The following is a 26,384-nucleotide window of genomic DNA, read 5'->3' on the forward strand; positions in this document are numbered from 1 at the left end:
AAATTTCCCCCTCCTTCCCATCAGAATTTTACTTGTGTTACTTGGTTTGGTTCGTGGACTGCCACTTACCCCCAATCGGGTAATTGATTGTGATATAAGCAGGAAATCCCTTTTGATCTTTTCTCTTCTATTTTGTTCCCTCCTGGGCTTCTTGCTGTTGGTCCTTGAGTCTGGAGGTTCTTCAGCACTCCAAAGTCAGGTTTATGGCTTCTTTTTTCATAGGGAACTAGTTTCCCGTTCTCTGTTCTGAAATTTGCTGTGAGGTGTGCTCGCTTGATAAATCCCTAGCGGCCTCTCGTGGTTCTCTGGGATCCCATCAGGTGTTGAACACTTTATGGCGCTCTTCTTGATATCCATTTTAGTCATTCTTCATTGTTCTCTAGAAAATTCTTTCCAGCGACGATCTCTTCCTTGGGCAAGTCTCAGAACTAGCAGTCCTGTCTTGTTGCCCTTCCTTCCTGACCTTCTGATCATGGTGCTCCTGTGTTTGCTTTCTCTTTTTTACTCTCTTCTTCCTTGTGGGAGATTGTTTTCTTCCTCCCCACTATTCTCCTTGTCGTCCTCCCACACCGATCTCTAAGATATATTGTAACTGATCAGAGTGTGTCTCAGCTCCCGTTTTTGTCTAGGACAGCTGCTAGAAATTCCTTGTTCGTGATCCGGAGAGTTGTCATATAAGTCTTCCAGCACTGGTCCGCTCTGCCATTTTGGACGCATATTGAGCAAGGTACAGTGTGCCCTTTCCAGGACTCTGGCTCTCTTCACCTGTCTGGGACCTCCTGAACCACTTGTCATCAGGTCTCTATCTAGCAACCCTTTAGGCTGCTTCCTAGTTATTCGTGCTTACCCTTTCCAGGTTCTTAAGAATTCTTACCTTTCTTGACCTTTTACCTTGGCAGGTTTCGGCCTAGGCAGTAAGGTATTGCAAGTAACAGTGGCCAGTTTCTCACCTGAGATTCTTGCCTCTGCTCTTCTAGTTTTCTAGTCCACCCTTGGGGACTGCTACGGGATGTCCCATGGCTTCCTGTGTCCCCCCAATGAAGCGATAGAGAAAAGAAGATTTTTGGGTACTCACTGTAAAAATCTTTCTCTGAGCCTTCATTGAGGGAGGCAGCACACATCCTTAACTATTTCTGTTGGGTCAGTCTATATTCGTTTTAGGTGGCTTCTCCAACTGCTTTCATGCTAACTGATCAGTTTGGCTCCATGGTTTCCTGTGAGTAAAGAAGGCTCAGAGAAAAATGTTACGGTGAGTACCGAAAATCTTTATGCAAATAGTGTTAAATATAGGTCCAGTGTTAAATTAGTCACTACACTGTTTGTTTATAGGTTCCTTTTAAGCATTATACATTCTTAAAGAGCATAAAAGCATTTTCATTGCCTTTTTTCTTACAGGACATTGTAATAGGTAATATCACTATGACGTTTAAATTAAAAAATTGATAGTCAGCCATAACCAAAAGCTGATGCACTGCAGGCTTCATCAGGGTTGAATCGCTCTCACAGGATCACATTCATCTGAAGAAAACCATTCCTGTACTGCAGTATTAGAATAATTTATTATTATTTGTGATTCCCTCCATATAACACTGCCTTTTCCACCCATTGGTAATAAAATAAGAAGGCAGAGGAAAATACAGATAGCAGCAACTTATGTGAGACTGATGGGAGCAATGCGAGAAAGAATGTGTATATCCTTGCATACAGCTTATATTAATTGCTGACAAGACGATTCTCCATTCCCCCCCCTCCCAAAATGGCTTTTTTTTTGTTTTTAAATAGATATCATATTTTTTGAATTATAAGACACCCCAGTTTTAGACAGCTGAAAATGGGAAAACCATTTTTCTTATTACTTTACACTTCCCTGGCGGTGTAAAGTGGACTAGTCATTATCACTAATTTTAGTGTATTAGGGATGGATAGGGAGTTAATAAATCTATCGTTAGTGTTTCTCTGCACTGTGTATATTATACACACGCAGCTCTGCTACATGCACACTGCATGTGCATTTACTCATACACGCCACACACTCACAGTTCTGCTACATACACATTTATTCGCACACAGATCTGCTACATGCACATTTGTCATACAGTCACACACAGCTCTGCTACATGTACATTTACTCATACATTTACTTCCCTGGTGGTGTAAAGTGGATGAGTCATTATCAATAATTTTAATGTACTAAGGTAGAATAGGAAGTTAATAAATCTATCGTTAGTGTTTCTCTACAGTGTGTATATTATACTCACACAGCTCTGCTACATGCACACTACATGTACATTTACAGACATACACAACTCTGCTGCATGCACATTTACTTATACACACCACATACGCAAACAGTTCTGCTTCATGCACATTTAGGCCCTGTGCACACACTGCATTTTTACCCACGTTTTGATTGCGTTTTTGCTGCAGAAATTTCTTGAGGAAATGGTTGTAACCTTTCTGCAGACATTCCCCAGCAAAACCTATGGAAAAAAAAAATAGCTGTGCGCACACTGCGTTTTTTTTCTTAAGAATATTCTTTCTGCAGAATTTCTTGAGAAAAAGAATGCGCATGTCACTTCTTTTCTGCCGGTACCTGCATTTTTTTGCCATAGATAATGGTAAAAAAAAACTGCAGGTACCAACCTGAGGAAAAAACGCATGCATTTTTCGATGCGTTATTGGTGCATTTTTTTTAACGCAAGTGCGCTAATCTTTCAGACTCTCGAGAAATTTCTTGAGAAAAATCCTTTTTCTAGTGCACGCACGCACACAGTACATTACCACATCTTGCAGTTCCTGATGGGAGCTGAACAGAGGCTACAGGAGCTGGGCAGCTAAAGATACTTCTCAATTAACTGAAGAACCTTTCAGGTTCTGAAAGTTCTAGGAGTTATTCAGTTGGAAGTTCCTTCAGGTCCTCAGTTCGTGCTTCCTCTCCTGCTCTTCACTGATCATATAGATCTGTGTGGGATAGGAGGAGAGAGAGCGGTTTTCTCAGTGATCGAGAAGCAGTATCGGCGTTCTCCATCACAGTAAGTGGCTTCCTGACTATAAGAGACACACACTTTTTATTAGGAGTTTTTCTTGTTTAAAATTGCATCTTAAAGTGAAAAAATACGTGTATAATAAATATAATATACAGTATATATACTGTATATATTGCTCAAAAAAATAAAATAACGGAAACTCTTAATGCAATGTAAGTCTAAGTCAATCACATTTCTGTGAAATCAACCTGTCCAGTTGTGAAGCAGCACTGATTGTGAATCAATTTCTCCTGCTGTTGTACAAGTAAATGGAACAGACAACAGGTAGAAATAATAGGCAATTAGCAAGACATCCCCTATAAAGGAATGATTCTGCAGGTATTGATTTCTGTTCTCATCCTGTTTTGGCTGTTGTTTTGGTCACTTTTGCATTTTGTCATTGCTCTCACCCCTAGGGGTAGCGTGAGGTGGTGTTTACAATGCACAGAAGTTGCTTAAGTAATGCATCAATGCGACTTGTGGCAAGAAGGTTAGCAGTGTCTGGCAGAATAGTATCCAGAGCATGGAGCAGATATCAGGAGATGTGGAGGGGGGCCGTAGGAGCGCAACAACCCAGCAGCAGGACCGCTACTTCCTCCTTTGGGCAAGGAGGAGCAGTGCCATAGCCCTGCAAACTAACCTCCAGCAGGCCACTAATGTCAATGTGTCTGCTCAAACTGTTAGAAACAGACTTCATGAGGGTGGTATGAGGGCCCGACGTCCACAAGTGTGTGTTGTGCTTAAAGTCCAACACTATACAGGGTGATTGGCATTTGCCAGAGAACACCAAGATTGGCATTTTCGACAATGGCGCCCTGTGCTCTTCATGGAGGAGAGCAGGTTCACAGTGCGCACATGTGACAGACGTGACCGAAGCTGGAGACGCCGTGGAGAACTTTCCACTGCCTGCAACATCCTTCAACATGACTGGTTTGGCAGTGAGTTAGCAATGGTTATGGGGGAGGCATTTCTTTGGAGGGCCGCACAGCTCTCCATGTACTAGCCAGAGATACCCTGACTGCCATTACGTACTGTGAGGAGATCCTCAGACCCTTTGTGAGACCATTTGCAGATGCAGTGGGCTCTGGATTCCTTCTGATGCATGACAATGTTGGCTCTCATTTGGTTCAAGAGTGTCAGCAGTTCCTGCAGTGTGAAGGCATTGATGCTATGGACTGGCCTGCCCATTCCCCAGATCTGAATCCAATCAAGCACATCTGGGACATCATATCTCTTTCCATGCACCAATGCCACATTGCACCATAGACTGTTCAGGAGTTGAATGATGCTTTAAACCAGGTCTGGGAGGAGATCCCTCAGGAGAACATTCTCCGCTTCATCAGGAGTATGCCCAGGCGTCGTAGGGAGGTCATACAGACACGTGGAGGCCACCACACACACTATGAGCCTCATTTCCTTGTCTTGAGGCAATTTGATTTTCCACTTTGATTTTGAGTATCATCCCAAATCCAGACATCCATGGGATATTACTTTTGATTTACATTAATCATTTTTATGTTTTATTGTTCTCAACGCATTCTACTATATCCTGTGATTGTGTTGTCAATATATTGTACCTAGACAGCCCATTTAATAGAAGGCCAGTTTCACATGTCTGCCATTTAAAATTCTGGGTACAGACCATGTTGTCTGTACTGGTTGCATATCTCCGGACCAATACTTTTACAGCCTCATTGACATTATGGTCCATACTTAGGCCCTGTGCGCACTGGAAAACGGAATTTTCTTAAAATTCCGCAGGGTCTGAAAGATTACCACACCCTTGGTAAAAAACCCCGGCAAACTGCACCCGAAAACCGCATGCGGTTTGCCACGGTTTTACCACGGTATTGCTTGCGGTTTTGCCGCATGCGGGTTGGTACATGTGCTTTAATGCATTCAATGCAATAAAGCACATTGAAAAAAAAAAAAAAAGTAATTTCCTTCTGAGATAGATAGCAGACAGATAAATAGACAGAAGAATAGAAGACAGAAGAATAGATAGATAGAGGGATAGATAGAGTCCCTGTGAGCACACGCTGCATTTCTCCCGAGCGGTCATGTGTTCACATTACCGGCCGTGGAAAATGACCTGTAATTACCTCTCTGCTGTCTCGTTGCGAGGCTGCATTCAGCGCTGTGTCAGTCGCGGCTGGATGCAAGCATCGCAGGACGTGGATTACGCCGGAGCTGTGTGTTTCGGGGGGGGGGTTAATAAAGGGGTGAACCAGGGGCTTTTTTGTGTTTTATTTAAAATAAAGGATTTTTCGGTGTGTGTGTTTTTTCACTTTACTCACGGGTTGATCATGTCAGCTGTCTCATAGACGCTGCCATGATCAAGCCTGGACTTAGTGGCGGCGATCCGCCGCCATTAACTCCTTATATTACCCTGATTGCCACCGCATCACGGCAACAGGAAGAGCCGGGGACACTCCGGGACTGCCGCGTAATGGATGCGATAGTCCCAGGGCAGCTGCGGGCTGATATTCTCGGCTGTGGCAGGGGGGTGGACATTAATCCTGGCCCTCGCCCTCCCCAGCCTGAGAATACCGGGCTGCCGCTGTGTGCTTACCTCGGCTGGACGGTAAAAATATGGCGGAGCCCACGTGTTTTTTTTCTTTCTATATGTCCGTTTGATTTGTATGTGCATTCTATATGTCTGTGTGTGAGTGCGATATGTGTGTGTTTTCTATGTTTGTGTCTGTTTACTCTCTGCTCCGCTTCGTCTTCCTGTCATAATGACATCACTTCCCTGCAAACCGCAGGACAGCGATGAACATTACCGCAGGTAAACCGCAAAATACCGGAGGGAATAACGCAAGAAAACGCAATGAACCGCACAGAATTTGCTGCCTGCATTATTCCCTGCGGGATTTCATGATTACATGGCAGTCAATGGAGTGAAATCCTGCAGCGACGTGCGGAAAAGAAGTGACATGCAATTGTTTTTGCTGCGGGAATCCCGCAGCAAAACATGCAGCTGTGAAAATCCGCATAGTGCGCACAGCATTTTTTTTTCCCATAGGTTTTGCTGGTGAATCACTGCAGAGATGTTATGAACATAACATGCAGCAAAACCGCAGGAAATTCACGGCAAAAACCGGCAAGTGCACACAGGGCCTTAGACTGTGTAAATTCAGACATGAGGAACGAGTCTTACTGCATGGTGGAAGATATCAGTGTCGCTCCAACCATTGCCCAAATCTGTATATATGGTTTCTTAAAGAGGTTGGCTGCTAATTTACCACCGATGGCCTTGCCTTGGGATAGGTCATCAATGACTGATAAGCCGAGCTTTGACACCCTGCACCCCCACCGATCAGCTCTATTCAGCCCCGGCGGCGGCAGGAGGAAATGCTCCGTTTTAGGTCTGTCCCGTCTTCTGATACCAGCAGCTGCCGGATACTGCACATCCGCCTCCTATTGAATTGAATGGGTGGTGGATGCGTGGTACCCGACTACGGCCGCTGTCAGTTGACTTGGCAGCTCCTGAACTGAGCATTTCCTGCTGACGCCACGGACACCGTGAACTGCTGATCTGTATGGGTGCCGGGTATAAAACCCAGGCCAATCAGACATTGATGACCTATCCTAAGGATTGGCCATCAATGTAAAAATGGTGGCCAACCTCTTTAAGCATCAAAAGGCTCGTAAGCTTGTGAAATACCTTAAAAACTCAGCATAAAGATAGTACAAGTACCCCTTGTTGTACATGAAAGCACTGGTTGACATCCTGCAGTGCAATTGGCAATGCTCAATGGGGGGGAAAAAACCTACAAATTAGATACATTTTATTGATCCTGTACCGCAGCCCCAAAAGCTCAGTCTCAACACACTTAGGGCATTTCCTCACATCAGTTTTTCTTAGCTCATTAGCCATGAAAAAAAAGTTCTTAAGCTTCTCCCTCATTTAATTAATCCATAATCAAAAATAAGGATGCTGAATGGGCTAAAAAAACAAACAAAAAAATCGGTCCATTATTTTGATGATGCAAAAAAATTTTTTTCACATGATTTGAACAGCAGACATGTGCGGCTATACAGGCATGGGTGGATCCGTGCCTGATAGCCATTCAAGTCAAAATGTGACCGTGTAATGTAAATGGCTGCGGCAGCAAAATTGCCTTTCCCCACCACCATCAGAGGCTCTGTGACGAGATCACAAGGAGCTGATGGTTGCCATGGTAGCAACGGGTCATGTGATGACTCCTGTTGCTATCATGACATAGTTACTGTTACAGCCAGCAGAGTAGCGGCTATAAAAGGAGAGCAGCATTTCTGCTGATTAGAGCTGTGCAGCTCTGATCAACAGAAATAAATCAGAGATCAGACTGCTGATCCTTATAGTCCCCAAGGGGGACTAGTAAAATAAACCCCCTAAAAGTCCAAATCACCTCCCATTCACATTGAAAATTAAAGGGTTAAAAAAAATACACATTTGGTATCGCTGTGTTCAGAAATGCCGATCTATCAAAATAGAAAATCAATTAATCTGATCGGTAAACGGTGTAGCGGCAAAAAAAAAAATCCAAACTCCAAAATTACGTTTTTTGGTTGTTGCAAAATGCAATAAAAGGCGATCAAAAAGGTGCATCTGCGCAACAATGGTACCGTTAAAAACGTCAGCTCGCAATGCAAAAAATAAGCTGTCACTGAGCCCCAGATTCTGAAAAATGAGAACGCTACGGGTCGTGGAGAATGGCGTAAAAAGTGCGCCACTTTTTTTTTTAAACTTCTGATTTTATTTAACCCCTTAGATACAAGTAAACCTATTCACGTTTGGTATCTACAAACTCGTACTGACCTGAGGCATCACAATGACACATCAGTTTTACCATATAGTGAACACGGTGAATAACATACCCCCAAAACCATCTTGCAATCACACTTGTTTTGCAATTTTTCCGCACTTGAATTTTTTTTTGTCTATTTCCAGTACACTATATTGTAAAACTCATGGTTTCATTTAAAAGTACAACTTATTCCACAAAAAAAAAGCCGTCATATGGCAAGATTGACGGAAAAATAAAAAAAGCTAAGTGAAGAAGGGGAGCAAAAAAACAAAAATGGTAAATTGCTCGGGGGTGAAGGGGTTAAAGCTATATCAGTCCATCTAAAGGTTTAAACAAAAACTGGTAAAAACTTCCACTTTTTTACTTGTTGCATGAAACATTAAAATTATCTGCTGCTGCAATTAAAGTCATGCCATTGAGTGCCAGATTACTCAATTTGGGGTATCCACACACATAAGGCTACTATAGTTTCATAAGGTACTTGTGTGATCTAAAATATATAAAAGTCTAAATAGACTGGCCATGACCACATCACTAGTGGTCCGATTCCTTAAAGTGTCTATACCAGTATTCTGGAGCAAAAAGCTTTGAAAAGTCACATAATTTGGATCAAATTGAGGCTGTGTTAATATTTTGTGACTTCTAGCATTCTCACACAGCTTCGACAAAGGGGACACTCGTCAAATTCATTGCAACCGGTGGCGTTCTGTATGCCACAAATCTTACTTCAGCAGGGTTTGTGGCGAAGTTCACACAGTGGTGTACACCATGGGTCCGGCACTCCTGATTTATGAAGGATGAAGCAGAAAAAACTGACTCCGGCACATCTTATCAATAATGGTGTGAACAACGTTGGGGAATTGGGCGCTTAATGTTTAAGGATTATTCCTGATGCTTTTGAAAAATGCATGTCCTAATTGCTGCAGAGTATGTTAATTTAGCCTTACAACAGAGCCACACAGTGTCCATGCACTGCTGTGATTGCTGCGAGCCGAGAATCACTCTCTAAATTTTGGTCATGTTCCTATGGGACATGTCACAGGGTCCTTCTCCTATATCACACAATCAACAGAGCGAGAGATGAGTGAGCAATCCAAAGAACATATATTCCATGCAAATCAGAAGGCCCATAAAAATAATCCACCACACAGAGGGTAAAATAGTCCAGGAACACAGATACAGTCCAGTAAGCGAAAAATGTCCAGGTCTCTCTGAGGAGCCTCCGCTTCTCCCCCAGAGGATGAATCTTCCAGCTTGTCTCTTGTCCTTCTCCAAACTGATTAATCTCCCAGGTAAGCAGAGAGTTTGGGTAGATTCCAGGCCCCCCTCCCCCAGACCTAGGGACAGAAGCACTGCAGGGGGTTATTAACCTGCAGACAGGACAAATAATACATAGAATGGACAGAGCACCACGCCTAAAATACGAACCTACACAAAATGATACACAACCCACAATATCACACCATCACAGGACAATTCCGCTGTGGACCTCCCACTGCTGAAATGTTGAATAAGGCTGCAGATAGTACTCAAAAGGAGGCGGCTAAGCTGCGTTTTCACCTGCTGCATTGGAAAGGGTGAAATCTGCTCTGACATCGGCAGCACAAATCGACATACTCGGGATTTCAAATCTGCAGCAACTGAATTATATTTCTTGATATCCACAATACTGCAACTGGAATAAGGTTTTTTTTAACCCAAAGAGAGGCATTAGTTTTATAGGGACCCAACAAAAAGAGGCTTGCCATTGGCTGTTGGGCTCACATTAAACTGTACATTTTTGTGTGCTAAGTATCTCAATTTTTTCATGTTTTTCATAGCTGTAAAGGTTATCTATATGCCCATATTCATTATTACTCATATTTTAGCACTACAGAGTGCAACGGTCTCCTTTTTTGTTACTAGGTCTATAAATATACATTTGGAGGCATACAGAGGTACACGAGAAGCTTCATGGCCCCCGATGGAAGTCCTAGTGCAGTGCGGTGTGCCTGAGCTCTTATTCTTGCCAGTCTCTGATTGTTGCACTTAGCCAAGAAACATAATTTTCAGCATAAAAACCAGAACCTTATTGAGAGCGTTCACTACTTGCTGCTAAAACTAAACAGGGTAGGTGGAATTTGAAGGCCAGATGTCAGTAGACAGAGGAGTTATTGTTTGGATGTATGAGGTCCCGTGTGAAACCACTGTGGGTTCACCTACATTTCTGTTTCTTAGGGCTTATAGGATGTTATCAATTGTGCAGTCCCATGCAAATCTTTCCCATTAACATGGTTCTAAATTATTGTCCTCTGTAGTACAGGATGCATAACCTTGTGTGCGTGTTTGACGGCTGATATTAAAGGGAATCTTTCAGCAGTTGTTTGCTCTCCCATCTGAGAGCAGTATCAGGTAGAGACAGAGACCCTGATTCCAGCGATGTGTTACTTACTGAGCTGTTTGCTGTCATTTGGATAAAATCAATGTTTTTCTGCTGCAGATCTAGCAGTTAGGCCTCAGTTCCACTTGCGCATAGCTTGTGATGCGAGAGCATCGGAAGTGATATGCTAATGACACTCTGCTGCGAGTGTGAGCCAAGGGTCATGCGACTATGATCCGATCTTGCGATCTGATCACAGCTGCAGGAAGAGGGAGCTCTCTCTCTCTCTCCTCCGTGTCTTGTCTCTGCGTACATCACACTGCGGTCAGATGACATCAGAGTGCAGTGCAATGTTTCACACGCTCCCATAGACTTATATGGGTGCGTGTGAGCCTAGACTCTCTGCCAAACGCAGCATGCTGTGATTCCTTTCTCTGGCCGATATGGCATGAGAAATGAATCAAGGATGGATACTGCCCCATAATTTTGCACTGGTTTGAGTGCAATCAGATGTTTTATTAGATTGCACTTGTCTGTGCAAAATGCAAATGGAACTGAGGCCTTAGGTCTCCTTCATACATCTGTGTCATCTATTTCACACATACAGTACCTGTCTCTGGTGCTGCTGCCTTTATTGTGGCTTTCGGTTCGCTCATTCTGCTCATGAATATTCACTGCACTCAGGACGGACCTGAAAGTAACAGCAGCGCTGGAAACAGGTAAGTATACAAGTTCTGCCTATGTGCTATCCGGATGTCGCATGGACAACATACAGATGGACACACATACTGACCTGCCCCACGGGCCGTCACGCGTGCATTAAATGCATGGATGTGTGAAAGAGGCCTAATGTGGAGAGATCAGTATATTAGCTGGGCATGGACTCACCTTCTGGTGTTCTGCAATTACAGGCTCCTTTATTGGTAAATATTTTATTTATTTTTTTACACAATTTGTTAAAAATTCACAAACAGCTAATATTTTGTTGCAAATTAGAAAACCATAAAAAAAGTGTAAAGTGTCCCTGGTCCCCCACGTGCTCCAGGTGACCACTGCAGCTAATCAGTTATCGCTGAAGGTTGGACACACACGGTCCAGTTTGGAACTAGGGACAAGTTGCCACAAAAACGTCAGAGAAGAGAAGTGGAGTTTATTTTATTAGACACTTGGCAGGCAAATCAACAGCAAAATCTGCGTGATTAGAGGACGGCTTGTGGATTATCTGGAGTCTTTATTCGGATTTGCAGCAAATCTGTTATGTGTGGACTTCCCCATATGCTTACAGCTCTCTGATCCACCGTGCGGATTCTGCTCATCCAATCCACAGCAATTTACAGTACAGACAAGCAAAAGGGGGGTTTAAAAACCTCATTCATACATTGCGGTAAAAGAAAAACTGTATGAAAAGATGGTGCGGATTCCAAATCTGCTGCATACCCATTTTTGTGCGAGATCAGACCCCCCCCCCCATCACACAGGTAGGACCTCCATCCCAGAAATTAGACCCCTATCACAGAGGTCTAACCCCCATCACAGATTTCAAACTCCCATCAAAGAGCATGGACCCCCGTCACAGAGGTCTGACCCCCATCACAGAGTTCAAACTCCTATCAAAGAGGACGGACTCCCATCACGGAGATTGGACCTCCATCACAGTGGTCGGGCTCCCATCACAGAGCAGAGGTCAGACCCCCATCATAGAGGTAGGACTCCTATAATAGAGGTTAGCCCTCCATCATAGAGGTAGGACCCCTATCATAGAGGTTAGTACCCCATCACAGAGATCGGACCTCCATCACAGATATAGGACCCCCATTACAAAGGCAGGACCGCCATCACAGTGGTTGAACTTCGATCACAGAGATCGGACCCCGATCATAGAGATCGGACCCCGATCACAGAGTTCAGACCCCCATCATAGAGATCGGACCCCATCATAGAGGTAGTAGGACCCCCATCATAGAGGAAAGGAGCCCATTACAGAGGCCGGACCGCCATCACAGAGATCAAACCCCCATCACAGAGATTGGGCCCCCTATCATAGAGGTCGGACCCCCATCACAGAGGCCAGACTGCCATCACAGCGATCTCACCCCCATCACAGAAGGAGGACCCTCATCACAGAGATTGGACCCCCATCGCAGAAATCAAATCCCATCTCAGAAATTGAATCCCATTATAGGGTAGGACCCCTATCATAGAGATCAGACACCCATTACAGATATAGGACCTCCATCACAGAGGCCGGACCCACATCATAGATGTTAGACCCCCATCATAGAGGTTAGACCCCCGTCACAGAGGCTGGACCCCCATCACAGAGATCGGACCCCATCATAGAGAGCAGACCCTCATCCGATGTGCCAGAAGAGTTTACAATGAGAACCCCCCTGGTTGGCGTCCAGATGTCAGCAGTGCGCCCCATGGTGTCCTCCGTGCTGTCACTGCTCCCCACCTCTCCTTTCCTCCTGACGTCTCCTCCCTTGTCCTCTCCCTCCTCCTCCTCCCTCCCGGCCTCTCCCGGTCCCCTCCTCCCGCCTGTCTCCGGGCAGGACACGGAAGATGGCGGCGGATGATCGGTCCCGGTCGGACTCAGCTAAAGGGAAGCGGCGGGAGCAGCTGAGCCGGTGGCTGGGCTCAGAGACGGAGCGATGTCTGCCGCACTGCAACCCCCGCCGGCCGCCCCGGGTGCGTTTCGCGCAAGGAGCCGTGTTTATGGCCGCTTGTTCGGCTGGAGACCGGGACGAGGTTAAGCAACTGCTGGCGGCCGGAGCCCCGATCAATGGCACGAACGTGGACGGACTGACGGCTCTGCACCAGGTATCATTGATGGAGCTGTCAGTGCATGCTGGGATTTGTAGTCTCTCCACAGCTGGAGAGCCCGGTGCACCGTGTGACTACTACGCTCATCATCTGCAACTCGTGTCAGCTCTTCACACATAGATACACCTGTATTTTCTGTTGTCACTTTTTCTGACTTGTCAGTAGATAAAGCCTGGAATTAAGGTCAGTAAGTGATGACACCCCTCCAGTAAGTGATGACACCCCTCCAGTAAGTGATGAGACCCCCTTCAGTGACTGATGAGACTCCACCAGTAAGAGATCAGACTCCTCCAGTGAGTGATCAAACCCCCTTCTAATAAGTGATCAGACCCCTACAGTAAGAGATCAGACCCCTCCAGTAAGAGATCAGACCCGTGACCCCTCCAGTGACTGATCAGACCCCCCTCCAGTGACTGATCAGACCCCCCTCCCAGTGACTGATCAGACCCCCCTCCCAGTGACTGATCAGACCCCCCTCCCAGTGACTGATCAGACCCCCCTCCCAGTGACTGATCAGACCCCCCTCCCAGTGACTGATCAGACCCCCCTCCCAGTGACTGATCAGACCCCCCTCCCAGTGACTGATCAGACCCCCCTCCCAGTGACTGATCAGACCCCCCTCCCAGTGACTGATCAGACCCCCCTCCCAGTGACTGATCAGACCCCCCTCCCAGTGACTGATCAGACCCCCCTCCCAGTGACTGATCAGACCCCCCTCCCAGTGACTGATCAGACCCCCCTCCCAGTGACTGATCAGACCCCCCTCCCAGTGACTGATCAGACCCCCCTCCCAGTGACTGATCAGACCCCCCTCCCAGTGACTGATCAGACCCCCCTCCAGTGACGGATCAGACCCCCCCTCCAGTGACGGATCAGACCCCCCTCCAGTGACTGATCAGATCCCCACTCCAGTGACGGATCAGACCCCCCTCCAGTGACGGATCAGACCCCCCTCCAGTGACTGATCAGACCCCCCCAATAGTGAGTGATCAGACCCCCCCCCCCTAGTAAGTGATCAGACCCCTCCAGTAAATGATCAAACCCCTCCAAAACTTTTCTTGGAAGTTTACTGTAACTTTAGAACTGAACATGTAATGGGCACAACCATGCCGATATCTGTGTCTCGGATATTACACGCTCTAATAGATGAGGAAGGGTCTCAGCGATGTGAGTCAGGGTTCTGCAGTGAGCATTGCTGGAGTGGGGGCCGGGGGGATGTCTGGCTTAATAATTTTTGGCAATGATTGCCCCCTATCTGGTTAGAAAAATATAAATCCCACTTTGGTAAGACAAGCATTACCCGCATAGTGTCATGTGGACTTTTACTGATCAGACTGGAAACCTTTAGCATTAGAGCCATATGGTATTATTGTGGGGGTGGGGGCCTGTTGGGGGTGTCTGTAGATTTGTTTGGTGACATATTGACCGCGCAGTTTTCTAAGATGCCGTCTATTCAGCCCCGTAGCAGTTTCCCAGGCCCCCAGACGTCCGAGCATATATCCATATTGAGTAGTGTTCAGTGCGTGTTACCATCCGCATCACAGCCCACACCCCAATCTGAATTCCTGCCTTAATTATTGCTCTCGTAATGGGGTTGTCACCATTTAGTTGTAAAGTGTGAAGAGCAGACCACACACGGGATGTCTGCACTCTGTGGCCCTCCAGATTGGCATGCTGGGAGTTGTAGTCTCACAATGCCCGATTAGTGGCAGCTTGCAGTCCGCGGCTCTGAGCCCTTTTCCTGTTTGCATTCCTCATATTGCTGACATTTTCTTATATTTGTCTGGTATCTTTCTTGTCCATCTCTTCCCGGAGATTAAGGTCCACCATTCATTCACCCCTAGTAACCCATCTGCTCCTAGGAAAGCTGAGTGACAACCACTGTAGACTCCATTATTTCTCCATAAGGGGTTGTCGCCCATTTCAGCCTTCTATAGTGACAAGCATACATTACTGTGTCCCGGCAGATTGACCACTAAGGCGCCTGGGAACGTTGGGTGATAACCCCTGTGCGATCGTTAATAGCAGCCATGTTGGTTGTCACCCAGCTTTCCCAGAAACAGTTAAACCAGGACCTAGTCACTTGATTTAGTTTCTTTACATATTGCAATTCTTTTTCATTATTGCTGTGTCTTAAAGGGACACATCCTCCAATGTACGGCATTTGCTATGCTATTGTTCTCTGTTATCAGCCACTCCACTGTCAGAACATCCATAGCTGTCTCTGTACCCCCAGAATCACTATTTCCCCTCCAGATTAGTGCTCCTGTAACTCGGTACCCCAATTATCATAATGCCCTCCTCATGTTTTCCTCTTTGACCTTCTCCCCCCCCCCCCCCTCAGGCCTGTATTGATGAAAATATCGACATGGTGCAGTTTCTGGTGGAGAATGGAGCTTCTGTGAACCAGCAGGACAACGAGGGGTGGACCCCGCTCCATGCAGCAGCGTCCTGTGGATTTGTGAGCATAGCACAGTAAGTTGGGGGGCACCACACCCCATTTAGCAATGTTCCTGCCCGTTATCATGGTCTCAAAAAGATCATTCCTCGAGGAGGGAAAAAAAAATACACAGAAGTCCTTTATTCATCCTTAAGAATTGTATGGAATTTATGGAAAAAAAATAATAAAACTTTACTCACCTATTGTGCACTACTGCTCTGGTGGTCCCGGTTGGTCCTGCTGCGATGACATCACGTATATCATGCTGCAGCCAGTCACTGGCCTCAGTGGTGATGCTTGCATGTACAAATCAGACCAGTGATTGTCTGCAGTGGTCTTGTGATTGATGAACATGATGTCATTACTACAGTGTTAGTAAGGATCACTGAAGCAGTGGCGGATTGAACACTTAGTGACGCAGGGGCTGTACGGCAACCTTGGTCATGACGCAGGTGACGCAACCAAAGATTGCTTTGTGCTTCTGCTACATGGCAGGTACAGGGGGTCTCTGTGACCTGCAAAAAGTTGGAACCAGTTTGATTTATTGGGGACTCACTTCTTGCGGACCTAATACTTTGCGTGTTACAATGTGCCCCCATTCACCTGCAATGTTCCCATGTAACCCCAGCCTGATGATTACTATACATTTCGTTATTACTTCCATGTCTGCCATTACAAGTTTGGCTAATGTGGTCACTCAGCTTTTCCAGACCCCTGAAAGGCAAATCTTTAAGAGATTCAGCATTATCATACCTTATCTTTGTTCAGGATACTGTGGGTAAGGTCTCATAGTGTCTATTTCGTGGACCCTTTTTTTTTTTTTTCACGTACTCGCACAGAGCAGAATGCCAGTAATGACGTGTCTGTCTTTTTTTAGTGATTACAGGTATGTGGTTGGAACAGGTTATACCAGGGGTGCCTCGCTAACACCTCCACGGCCTGTCACACACCTAAACACCTGGCAGCTGATAATTAGAGGAATTCCTAACCTCCCCGTCACAGGGATTAGATGGGGTGTACTGGGGTCCGAACACGGACCTCCTATCTGCAGTAGCGCATTTCTTGCACGTAACTGATCTTCATATATTTTCCTTTCTACCAGCGCTTGCTCACCTGACTGTATTTTCGGTGTGTGTGCTATCCCTAAAAAAAAAAAAAACAGCACCATGTGAACCAATGGTATTTAATAGGACCGTGCAGACAAGCTAAAAAATACTTATCAGCCACTCCACCACCAACTGCAATTCCTGGTACAGGGAAGGGGATGCAAGGATCGGAGTCCAGCTGGTCACCAGAAGAAGCAATCCAAGAAAAATCCAGCAATCCCAAACATTTTTTTTTCTCACCTAATATCTGTATGCAAAGACAATTTACAGCATCACGTTAAAGGATTGCAATGTATCTGTAAAAAAACGGATTCTGTACTGTGGCTCCTTTTGGCATCGGATTTTTTGGGGGGGTACCCATAGACTTGAATGGGAAAATCTCGTCCAATTTACTGAAGAAATGAGTGCATGCTGCAATTTTTGTCACTTGCAGATTCGGACCATGAAAAAGGTAGCTCGTCTGCACAAAAAAAAATCCAAGAAAACTCCAGCAATACCAAACGATAAAAAATTCCAAGACTTAATTTTAAAATTCCATGGTTAAGACTCTATTAAAAGAAAACAAATGATGCGTAACAGATCCTTACTCATATCTGTTTTCCTTTTAATAGAGTATTAAAGGGAACCTGTCATCAGAAATTTAGCTTGAAACCTAAAAGTTTCCCCCTCTGCAGTTCCTGGGCTGCATTTTAGCAAGGTTCCTGTACTTTTCGTGGCCCCTTTTAAATCAAATTAAATACTTTATAAACTTGTACCTTTTTCTATGTAAATTTTGTAAATCGTCCATGGGGGCGGGCTCTCTGCTGACCGTTGCTGTTCCTCCAGCACATTGACGCCGTCCCCCCACGCTCCATTTCATCCATCAGGACGCCGCCCACTGCGCCCGAGGTGCCGCCCACACCAGGACACCTGGTGGTGTGTGTCACAAGCACGAGATTATGGGCGGCGCTGTGATTGCATCGCAAGTGCCCGCCCATAATCTCGTGGACGCGCTTTCCCCCACTGCCTCCAGCGTTCTGCGCAAGCGCTCGCCGGCCAAATGACCCGACGTCACCTCCTTCCCATCTTACCCTGCAGCAGGGCAAGATGGGAAAGAGGTGACTTCGGGTCATCTGGCCAGCAAGCGCTTGCGCAGAACACTGGAGGAAGAGGGGAAAGTGCGGTCACGAGGTTATGGGCGGCACTTGCTGATGACACTCACAGCGCCGCCCATAACCTCGTGCCTGCGCAAAACGTCACATGTGCACACAGTGCACAGTCCCGCTACAGTCGCACAGCGCATGCGCGGGACCACGGGCGCCCAGGGGCGGCGTCCTGAGATATGAAATTCAGCGTGGGGGGGGGGCGGCGTAAATCTGCTGGAGGAACAGCAACGGTCAGCAGAGAGCCCGCCCCCATGGACGATTTACAAAATTTACATAGCAAAAGGTACAAGTTTATAAAGTATTTAATTTGGTTTAAAAGGGGCCACAAAAAGTACAGGAACCTTGCTAGATTGCTAGCCCACAAGCTGCAGAGGGGGAAACTTTTAGGTTTAAAGCAAAATTTCTGATGACAGGTTCCCTTTAACCATGGAATTTTAAAATGTGAAATAAAGTCTTGGAATTGTTTATTGTTTGGTATTGCTGGAGTTTTCTTGGATTTTTTTTTTGTGTGCAGACGAGCTACCTTTTTTATCGTCTAGATCTGCATGTGACAAACATCGCAGCATGCACTCATTTCTTCAGTAAATTGGACGAGATTTGCCCATTCAAGTCTATGGGTACCCCCCAAAAAATCCGATGCCATAAGGAGCCACAGTACAGTATACGTTTTTTTACAAATACATTGCAATTCTTTAACGTGATGCTGTAAATGGTCTTTGCATACAGATATCAGGTGAGAACGAAATCTGTCCTAGCTTTTTGGGATTAAACTGACTTTTTTTTATTTGGTAATGGAAACCTGGCTTCAGTAATTAGAAATATCCAGAGACTAAAACCAATCCCACCTGATATAGGAGTATGGCACGCTATCATGTATCAGCATTTTCTCACTGGGTGAGCTCTGCATCTGAGTGGGCACAGTGGCTCTGATCCATAAGGTGCTTTTTTAAGTCTTATTTTTCTTGTGGTTTTGTTTTTTTTTGCATCTCAGGATTTTGTACCAAATCAAATAAAGTGGATGTGCAACGTTGGATGAGTTGGTGCAAGTTCAAAAAATGTTGTTTTTTTTTGTTTTTTCTTTGTGCTCCTTTAGGCTATTTGCGCACGCATTATTATTTGGTGTAGAAATTTTCTGCAACAAATTTGCATCTTCTGGCAGAAAAATGCACCAAAAATAAGGTGCGTTTTTGGCCCTTTTTTTTTTATTTTATTTTAGTTTACCCATGCATGAAAAGCGCAGAGGAAAACGCACAAAAAATGAACATGCCGTTGATGTTCTGCACCAAATTTGTAAGGAAAAAATGAGCAACATGTGCACAAAACTTCAGAATACTCATTGACTTTGCTGGCATAAGGATATGTGTGTAGTTTTGTGAAAAAACTGCACCAAAAACACACTGTGTGCACATGGCCTTACAGTAAAAAAAAAAATAAAAAAAAAAAATCTCACAATTATTTAAAATGATGCTCGTTTGCCTTCACTTGCACAGAAAAAAATAGAAAAAAAAATATATTTATTTTTTACTCTACCAGGATATTGCACAAAAATTTAGCAACATTTCTAAAAGTCGCAACTGATGAATTGGGTTAAAACAATCTGATAATCAAAACAATGTAAATAATGCTGGGAAAAAAGTTTAATTCAGATGTTTTACATGTATGTATTAGGTCTTTGGTTTTCACCTTGTACCTATTATACTCTATGGATCTGTTGACATTTCCCTATTTATTTATTTTTTTTTTGTGTGGATTATGTCTCCTCAAAAAATTTTCGACAATACGTTTGATTTTGAGTCATGTATCTAAATTACCCATAGAAGTCTATGGGGCTATGAAAATCACTGAAGATCTGTGTGCGTCCGTTTTTAGCATTGGAGGAGCTTTTTAAAGTTTTCCTTTTTCTTATGAGAAATTCGCTGGTGGTAAAAACGGACCAAACACTGATGAAAAAGCCAAAATACTACATGGTCCATGTTTTTACGTATGAGAAAAATGATTGCAGGCTGAATGAGGCCTTAGAGCCATATCTGCCCTAGAAACAAGGCCCCAAAGCATTACTAAATGGACCACAATGATTTTTCACCTAATCCTAAAAAAGCACATTTCTATTCACTGCCTGTCAGCAGTGATCTTGTGAAATGTGAGCAAGTAAAATGTAAAGACTAGCAGAAAGCTGCTGATTTTTCCATTGTACAGTAATTACAATAGAAAACTCCATTAACGCATTGATTTATGTTGTCGGCAGGTACTTGATCTCTAAGGGCGGGAATGTAGCTATTGTAAATAGTGAAGGGGAACTTCCACTGGACGTGTCTCATGAGAGCGCCATGGAGAAACTGATGAAGAGCGAGGTCAAGAAACAAGGTAAGTGCACTTCAAAAGACAAGACATGTGGCCTAAGACATCAAAACAGGCCTCGTTGCCCCTAGCAACCAATCACTGAGCTGCTTTCTTCCGCTAAACTGCTCTGGAAAAATAAAAGCTTCAATGTGATTGGCCAGTCAGTACCGCAGCTGGTCAGAGGCCACTTTACATATATTTGTATATATAATATATACACAATGAAGAGCTGACGTCCTGAGTGGAGTTTCGCCTTTACACTAGCACAGAAAAGGTCACAATTTTTGGCCACTAAATGATTCTTTGTATCTTCTGACCGCACAATTACTAATGATCCAATGTGTGAATCAAAGCTGCTTATTTATTGTCCTGTTGTTATTTTCTCATAAATAAAGTCAATTTCTCTGCGTTTTATACGTGGATTTTCCCCATAGAGTTTTATTAAATGTGCAATATCCACTCTTATGGGTTTTTTTTTTTTTTTTTTTTTTTTTTTTTTTTAGTGTGCTTCCTCTGTGAAAACGCACTAAAAATCGCTTGTAATCCGCACATGACTGTATCAATAAAGCTTTGTCAAAGCCAAATACAAGAAGTTATCAAAAACATAAAAGCTTTTTTTAAAACGTGACGTCAAAAGAGACAAAAACCACAGTGTCAAAAATGCAATAAAAATGCAAGTAACTTAATTTACCTAATGCGTGCAGAAAGGCCGCCGAAAATCTGTAACATCAAAAAGTCATCAAATTCTCATCATGGGACTGAAGTATTAGGCTATGTGCACACTCTGAGTATTTAGTGCAGAAATATTCTACAACAAATCTGCATCTTCTGATAGAAAAATACACCAAAAAACGAGGTGTGTTTTTGCCTCATTTTTCCATTGTTTTTGGTGCGTTTTTGCTTTGTTTTTTGTGTTTTTTGCCTCTTTTTTGGTGCATTTTTGCCTCATTTTGCCTTTGTTTTTGGTGTGTTTTTTGCCTCATTTTGGTGCTGTTTTTTGCCTTGTTTTTGGTGTGGTTTTCTTGCCTTTTTGGTGCATTTTTTGCCTCATTTTTCCTTCATTTTTGTTTCGTTTTTTGGTGCTTTTTTGCCTCATTTTGTCCTCGTTTTTGTTTAATTTTTCCTTTTTGTTTTTGCTTTGTTTTGGTGTATTTTTGCTTTGTTTTTGGTGCTTTTTTGGTGCCTTTTTAGTGTGTTTTGGCCTTGTTTTTGGTGCGTTTTGGCCTCGTTTTTGGTGCGTTTTTACCTCATTTTTGGCCTTTGTTTATGGTGCATTTTTGCCTCAATTTTGGTGCGTTTTTCATAATTTAATCAATGGGTGAAAGGGCTGAGAAACCCACCAAGAATTGGCATTCAGATTATTTTCTGCACCAAACCTGCAAGGAAAAAAATAAACAAAGTGCACACATCTTCAGTATTCTCATTGACTTTTCTGGCATAAAGATAGGAGTGCAGATTTGTGACAACATTGCACCAAAAAGCACATTAAAAATGCACTGTGTGCACTTGGCCTTAAAGTCAGTGGGTCTGTAAATAAAGGAGACAACACATGGATGCCTTCCGGGTGTAATCTCAGGCTAATAGGTAGTAGAAACTTGGAGAATTTATTTCTGTGTTTATTTTTTTTTTTTTTTTTTTGCAAAGAGAAAATGGAGGCTTAACAGTAAAAATAGAAACACAGACCAAAATGTCATCTGTTTTTCTCAAACACAAAAGCAAACAAACACTGTCTGAATGTGGCCTATAATTAAATACTGAAAAACCTCTCTTTTTTTTTTTTTTTGCCTATGTAAAAATCAATCCATCTTTTCTCGCATCAATGAGGCCTAGTAGACATGAGTTGTGGCTTATCTTGCAGGCGTTGACTTAGAAGCAGCAAAAAAAGAGGAGGAAGAGCTCATGTTAAGAGATGCCCGCCGCTGGTTGAACAATGGGAAATATGAGGACCTCCGGCATCCTACCACTGGGGCTACTCCTTTACATGTAGCGGCTGCCAAGGGCTACACTGAAGTCATAAGGTGAGCTGACCATCAAACAGAACGGCAAGATGACATGAATGCCAAGCTCGTACGATAGAGGGATAGTATTTGAGTTCTGCTATACATGGACATTATATCAGTAATGCAACGGTAAATAAACACTTGTTTGGGGGTTTTTTTTCAATAAAAATATCAACGATGTTGGAATCTGTTTGATTTTCATATGAGGGATCATGTGGTATCAATAAGCTCATCACCCTTAAAGAATAGTTCGGAGGAGGTCACCCTATTACATCTTCAAACCATAATGGGGCCTATGGTCTAGTATGAAGGGTTAGAGTAACAAACAGAAATGTATATTCATATATTTTATGTGATAGTCGGATATTTTCCACTCATTCTTCTGTCTTGTCTCTCTCCATTTTTCATAGCTTCATTATATTGTATGTATCCCCCTTTCTTTCTCATTTTTCATATCTGTCTCAGGCTGCTCCTACAATTGGGGTTTGACGTGGATTCCCGTGACTTAGATGGTTGGACTCCTCTGCACGCGGCCGCTCACTGGGGCCAACAGGATGCATGCCGTCTCCTGTGTGAGGCTCTCTGTGACATGGAGGCTGTCAACAAAGTGGTGAGGGGGTCAGCGGTCTCCTCACACTATACACAGACTGCTTATGCCCCCCGGCTGCGCCATGGCTGGTTCTGTACCCCTGTGCAGTGTTTCCCATGTGTCTGGTGTCTTGGCTGCTTATACCATGTGTCCCTTGAGCCATCCTCAGCTGTTTGTCTTGTCTTGTTTGTTACTTCTCTAACTCCTCTCTGCACTTGAGTTCAGCAACCTTTGTCTTGTCTTGTCCATTGCTTCTTGGTGCTAACGGCAATTGTCTTGCAGGGTGACTTTTCTGTCTTGCTATATGCAATGTTCAAGTGCGCCTCTCAATGTTATTTCCACTTATGTAGGGCCAGACGCCTTTTGATGTTGCAGACGACAGTTTGGAGTCTGTCCTGGAAGAGATGAAGAAAAAACAGAGTGCGGTGAGATCTCATCGAGTCTTTATTTGGGGGGAACAGACAAAAAAATCAAGAGTACTATTTCCCATGTTTGGTTACGTATGGTTTTATATTTATTTATTTTTTTTTGTAGTTACGCTTGGAGAAGATGAAGAATGCTCCGCAGATAATGTCTCAGACAAGCCCTCCGAATCAAAATGCAGCTAGCAGGACAAGGAGGTCTGTGATCCATCGGCTGCGTTTGTGTGATGCATTGGAGCAGGCGGTGTGGCATGTCTGTTGTGCTGTAGGGTTATGCTATTGTGGTGCATTTCCCCTAAGCTTATACAAACAAATCACCACTAAATATGTCTTTGAGTGGTCCCCTTTTTTAACTTAATTAGCTGCTGGCTCAGAGGTCTTCACCCCAGATCTTCTTTGATTTCTGAAAGGCCAATCATCTGCGTCATATACTCCTTGATCACCTGGGTGGTTGAATAACTCTGAAAATCTAGAAAAACAAAGTCATAAACCATATACAACCTGTAGAGGTAGCCATATTTTCAATAAATGTCCCAAGAGATTAAACAAGTTTCAATTTTTAGGACTTTACCAAAGAGCACATCTTAAAGACATATACTTACTGGTGAAAGGGGAATCCTGGGTTGTGCGTTGTGTGATCCACTGATTAATGTCACAAGAGACAATGTGATACACAGTGTGGATTGTTCACAGTGTGAGCTTGACATGTTCCCACTGTATGTGTGTGTGACACTTGCTGTGTATTCCCGGGCACTCCGTGCACTGACCCCTTGCACGCTCCCTGCTCCCCCAACCTATTTTTCAAATAGGAGTTCTATTTCTCGTCTGAGCAGTCAAGAGAAAGTTGCACTTCGAGTGCAGGACAAAGAGCGCCGGACACAGCCCATCACTTCAACAGTACCCACCAGCCAACCAATTGCTTCCAGTTCGGATGATTCAGGTTCTGACGCTGAGTCTGGTGAGCACTTATCTCCCTGTATATTTTCTTTACCGCCATCTTCCTAGAATGGACTCTCTGATTCATGCTTCCTGTGATTTGGGCAGCATGAGTCCACTGGTTCCCTTTAATGAGTTACCCTGTTTGTTCTGTGAGATGATTAATTTTTCAATTTGCAAAAAACTAGTTTGCATTATGAATCAATGCTGTTAATAAATATCTGATTTTTGTAGTAGTCTTGTCATAAAGAACACTGTGGTCTCCTGGTTCTCTTCCTATCTTTCTGGCCGTTCATTCAGCGGACCATTTGCTGGCTCCACATCTTCTCCTCTTCCTCTCACTGTTGGGGGTCCCTCAAGGTTCAGTTCTTGGCCCTCTTCTTTTCTCCCTGTACACTGCCCCAATTGGACAGACCATCAGTAGATTTGGCTTCCAGTACTATCTGTAAGCTGATGACACACAGCTATACACCTCATTCCCTGACCTCACCCCCGCTGTACTACAGAACAAGAGTGACTGTCTGTCTTCGGTTTCCAACATCATGTCTGCTCTCTGTCTGAAACTTAACCTTTCTAAAACTGAACTACTTCTATTCCCTCCATCTTCTAAACTTCCTAAACCTGACATCTCCCTATCTGTGTGCAGAACCACAATAACTCCCAGGCAGCAGGCCCACTGTCTGGGTGTTAAACTTGACACCGATCTCTCCTTCACCTCCTATCTACAATCTATTGTTGCCTTCACCGCAAGAACATCCCTAGACTCCGCCCCTTACTCACCATGGAAAGTAAAAAAACCCTCACCGTGGCCCTGATCCACTCCCGCCTTGACTACTGTAACTCTCTATTAATCGGTCTCCCCCTAACTAGACTCTCTCCTCTACAGTCCATCCTTAATGCAGCAGCTTGGGTCACCTATCTGGCTAACCGTTACTTGGATGCTTGCACTCTGTACCAGTCATTGCACTGGCTACCCATATAGCACAGGATCCAATTTAAATTGCTTGGTCTCAACCACAAAGCTCTCCACAGTGCAGTACCCCCTACATCTCCACCCTCCTCTCTGTCTATCACCCCACCCGTTCTCTAAGCTCTGCAAACGACATTCGACTAACATCCACACTAATCCGAACCTCCCACTCCTGGATCCAAGACTTCTGCCGAGCTGCAGCAATCCTCTGAAATGTTCTACCCCAAGAAGCTAGGACGAATTACAACTTACTCAGCTTCAGGTGCTCCCTAAAAACACATCTTTTTAGGGTGGCCTATCACACTCCCTAGCCAAACTAAATTCACATAGTCCCTCCACGACTTCTCAGAACATAACTCTCCATCAAACTCCATGGCACCCCAAAGCATCTCAAAGTTTTGGCTGACAGGTTCAGGCAGCCTTTATCCCCTATCTCTTTGAGATGGCTGGATTGTCATTGTAAATAAGCACTTGTACCTTGCCCCCCCCCCCCCCACCTCATTGTAGATTGTAAGCCCTCACGAGCAGGGTTGTATTTTTTTTTTTTTTCCGGTAATTATTGTATTTTCTATAACTGTTACTTGTTTGTATATGAACCTCCTGAATTGTAAAGCGCTGCAGAATATGTTGGCGCTATATAAATAAAGATTTTTTTTTTTTATTTATTATTATTATTATTATTATTATTATTATTATTATTATTCTATTCTCAACGCCCCTGACCTCTCAAATTATGTAGACTAATGCTGTTTTCTTTGTCGCTCCATTGGGAGACCCAGACAATTGGGTGTATAGCTATTGCCTCTGGAGGCCACACAAAGTATTACACTTAAAAGTGTAAGGCCCCTCCCCTTCTGGCTATACACCCCCAGTGGGATCACTGGCTCACCAGTTTTGTGCTTTGTGCGAAGGAGGCAACACATCCACGCATAGCTCCACTTTTTAGTCAGCAGCAGCTGCTGACTATGTCGGATGGAAGAAAAGAGGACACATATAGTGTCCCCAGCATGCTCCCTTCTCACCCCACTGTATGTCGGAGGTGTTTGTAAGGTTGAGGTACCCATTGCGGGTACGGCGGCAGGAGCCCACATGCTGATTCCTTCCCCATCCCTTTTTACAGGGCTCTGGGTGAAGTGGGATTTACCGGTCTCCAGGCACTGAGACCGTGCTCCATCTACAGCCCCTGGAGAAGATGCTGGATGGAGCGGAGTACATCAGGGACATGGCCCTGCTTCCTCAAGGTACTCTGTGTCCCCGTGCATTTGGCGCTCACACCGCAGCATGCTGGGTGTTGTAGTGCGCCGGGGGACATCAGCGCTGCGGCGCCTGTGCCATAGCCTCATTCAGCTTAGCTGAAGCAGGCACACTTATGGGACTCGGCCGCGCCGGCCGCTGGGACTGCGGCACGGCTGGCACTTGTAGTGCGCCGGGGACT

The 26,384-nt window shown here is 44.5% G+C and overlaps 2 protein-coding genes across 5 annotated transcripts in view; one reads left to right on the forward strand and one right to left on the reverse strand.

The window, feature by feature from the left end:
* TKFC (triokinase and FMN cyclase) overlaps positions 1-26,384 on the reverse strand; it is a 742,129-nt gene that overhangs the window by 216,260 nt on the left and 499,485 nt on the right. The window lies entirely within an intron of this gene.
* LOC142254255 (protein phosphatase 1 regulatory subunit 12A-like) overlaps positions 12,712-26,384 on the forward strand; it is a 37,583-nt gene continuing 23,910 nt past the window's right edge. For 3 of the 4 annotated variants that reach the window (XM_075325265.1, XM_075325267.1, XM_075325268.1), the window contains exons 1-8: positions 12,712-12,998; positions 15,346-15,476; positions 19,938-20,056; positions 21,891-22,050; positions 22,498-22,642; positions 22,972-23,046; positions 23,156-23,241; positions 23,853-24,001. In XM_075325265.1, the coding sequence (XP_075181380.1) occupies positions 12,741-12,998; positions 15,346-15,476; positions 19,938-20,056; positions 21,891-22,050; positions 22,498-22,642; positions 22,972-23,046; positions 23,156-23,241; positions 23,853-24,001 (1,123 nt within the window). In that variant the 5' untranslated portion in view covers positions 12,712-12,740. The remainder of the gene's footprint in view (positions 12,999-15,345; positions 15,477-19,937; positions 20,057-21,890; positions 22,051-22,497; positions 22,643-22,971; positions 23,047-23,155; positions 23,242-23,852; positions 24,002-26,384) is intronic. The other variant, XM_075325266.1, reaches the window with a different exon arrangement.

This window comes from Anomaloglossus baeobatrachus, chromosome 10, assembly GCF_048569485.1.
Source record: "Anomaloglossus baeobatrachus isolate aAnoBae1 chromosome 10, aAnoBae1.hap1, whole genome shotgun sequence".
NCBI lineage: Eukaryota > Metazoa > Chordata > Amphibia > Anura > Aromobatidae > Anomaloglossus > Anomaloglossus baeobatrachus.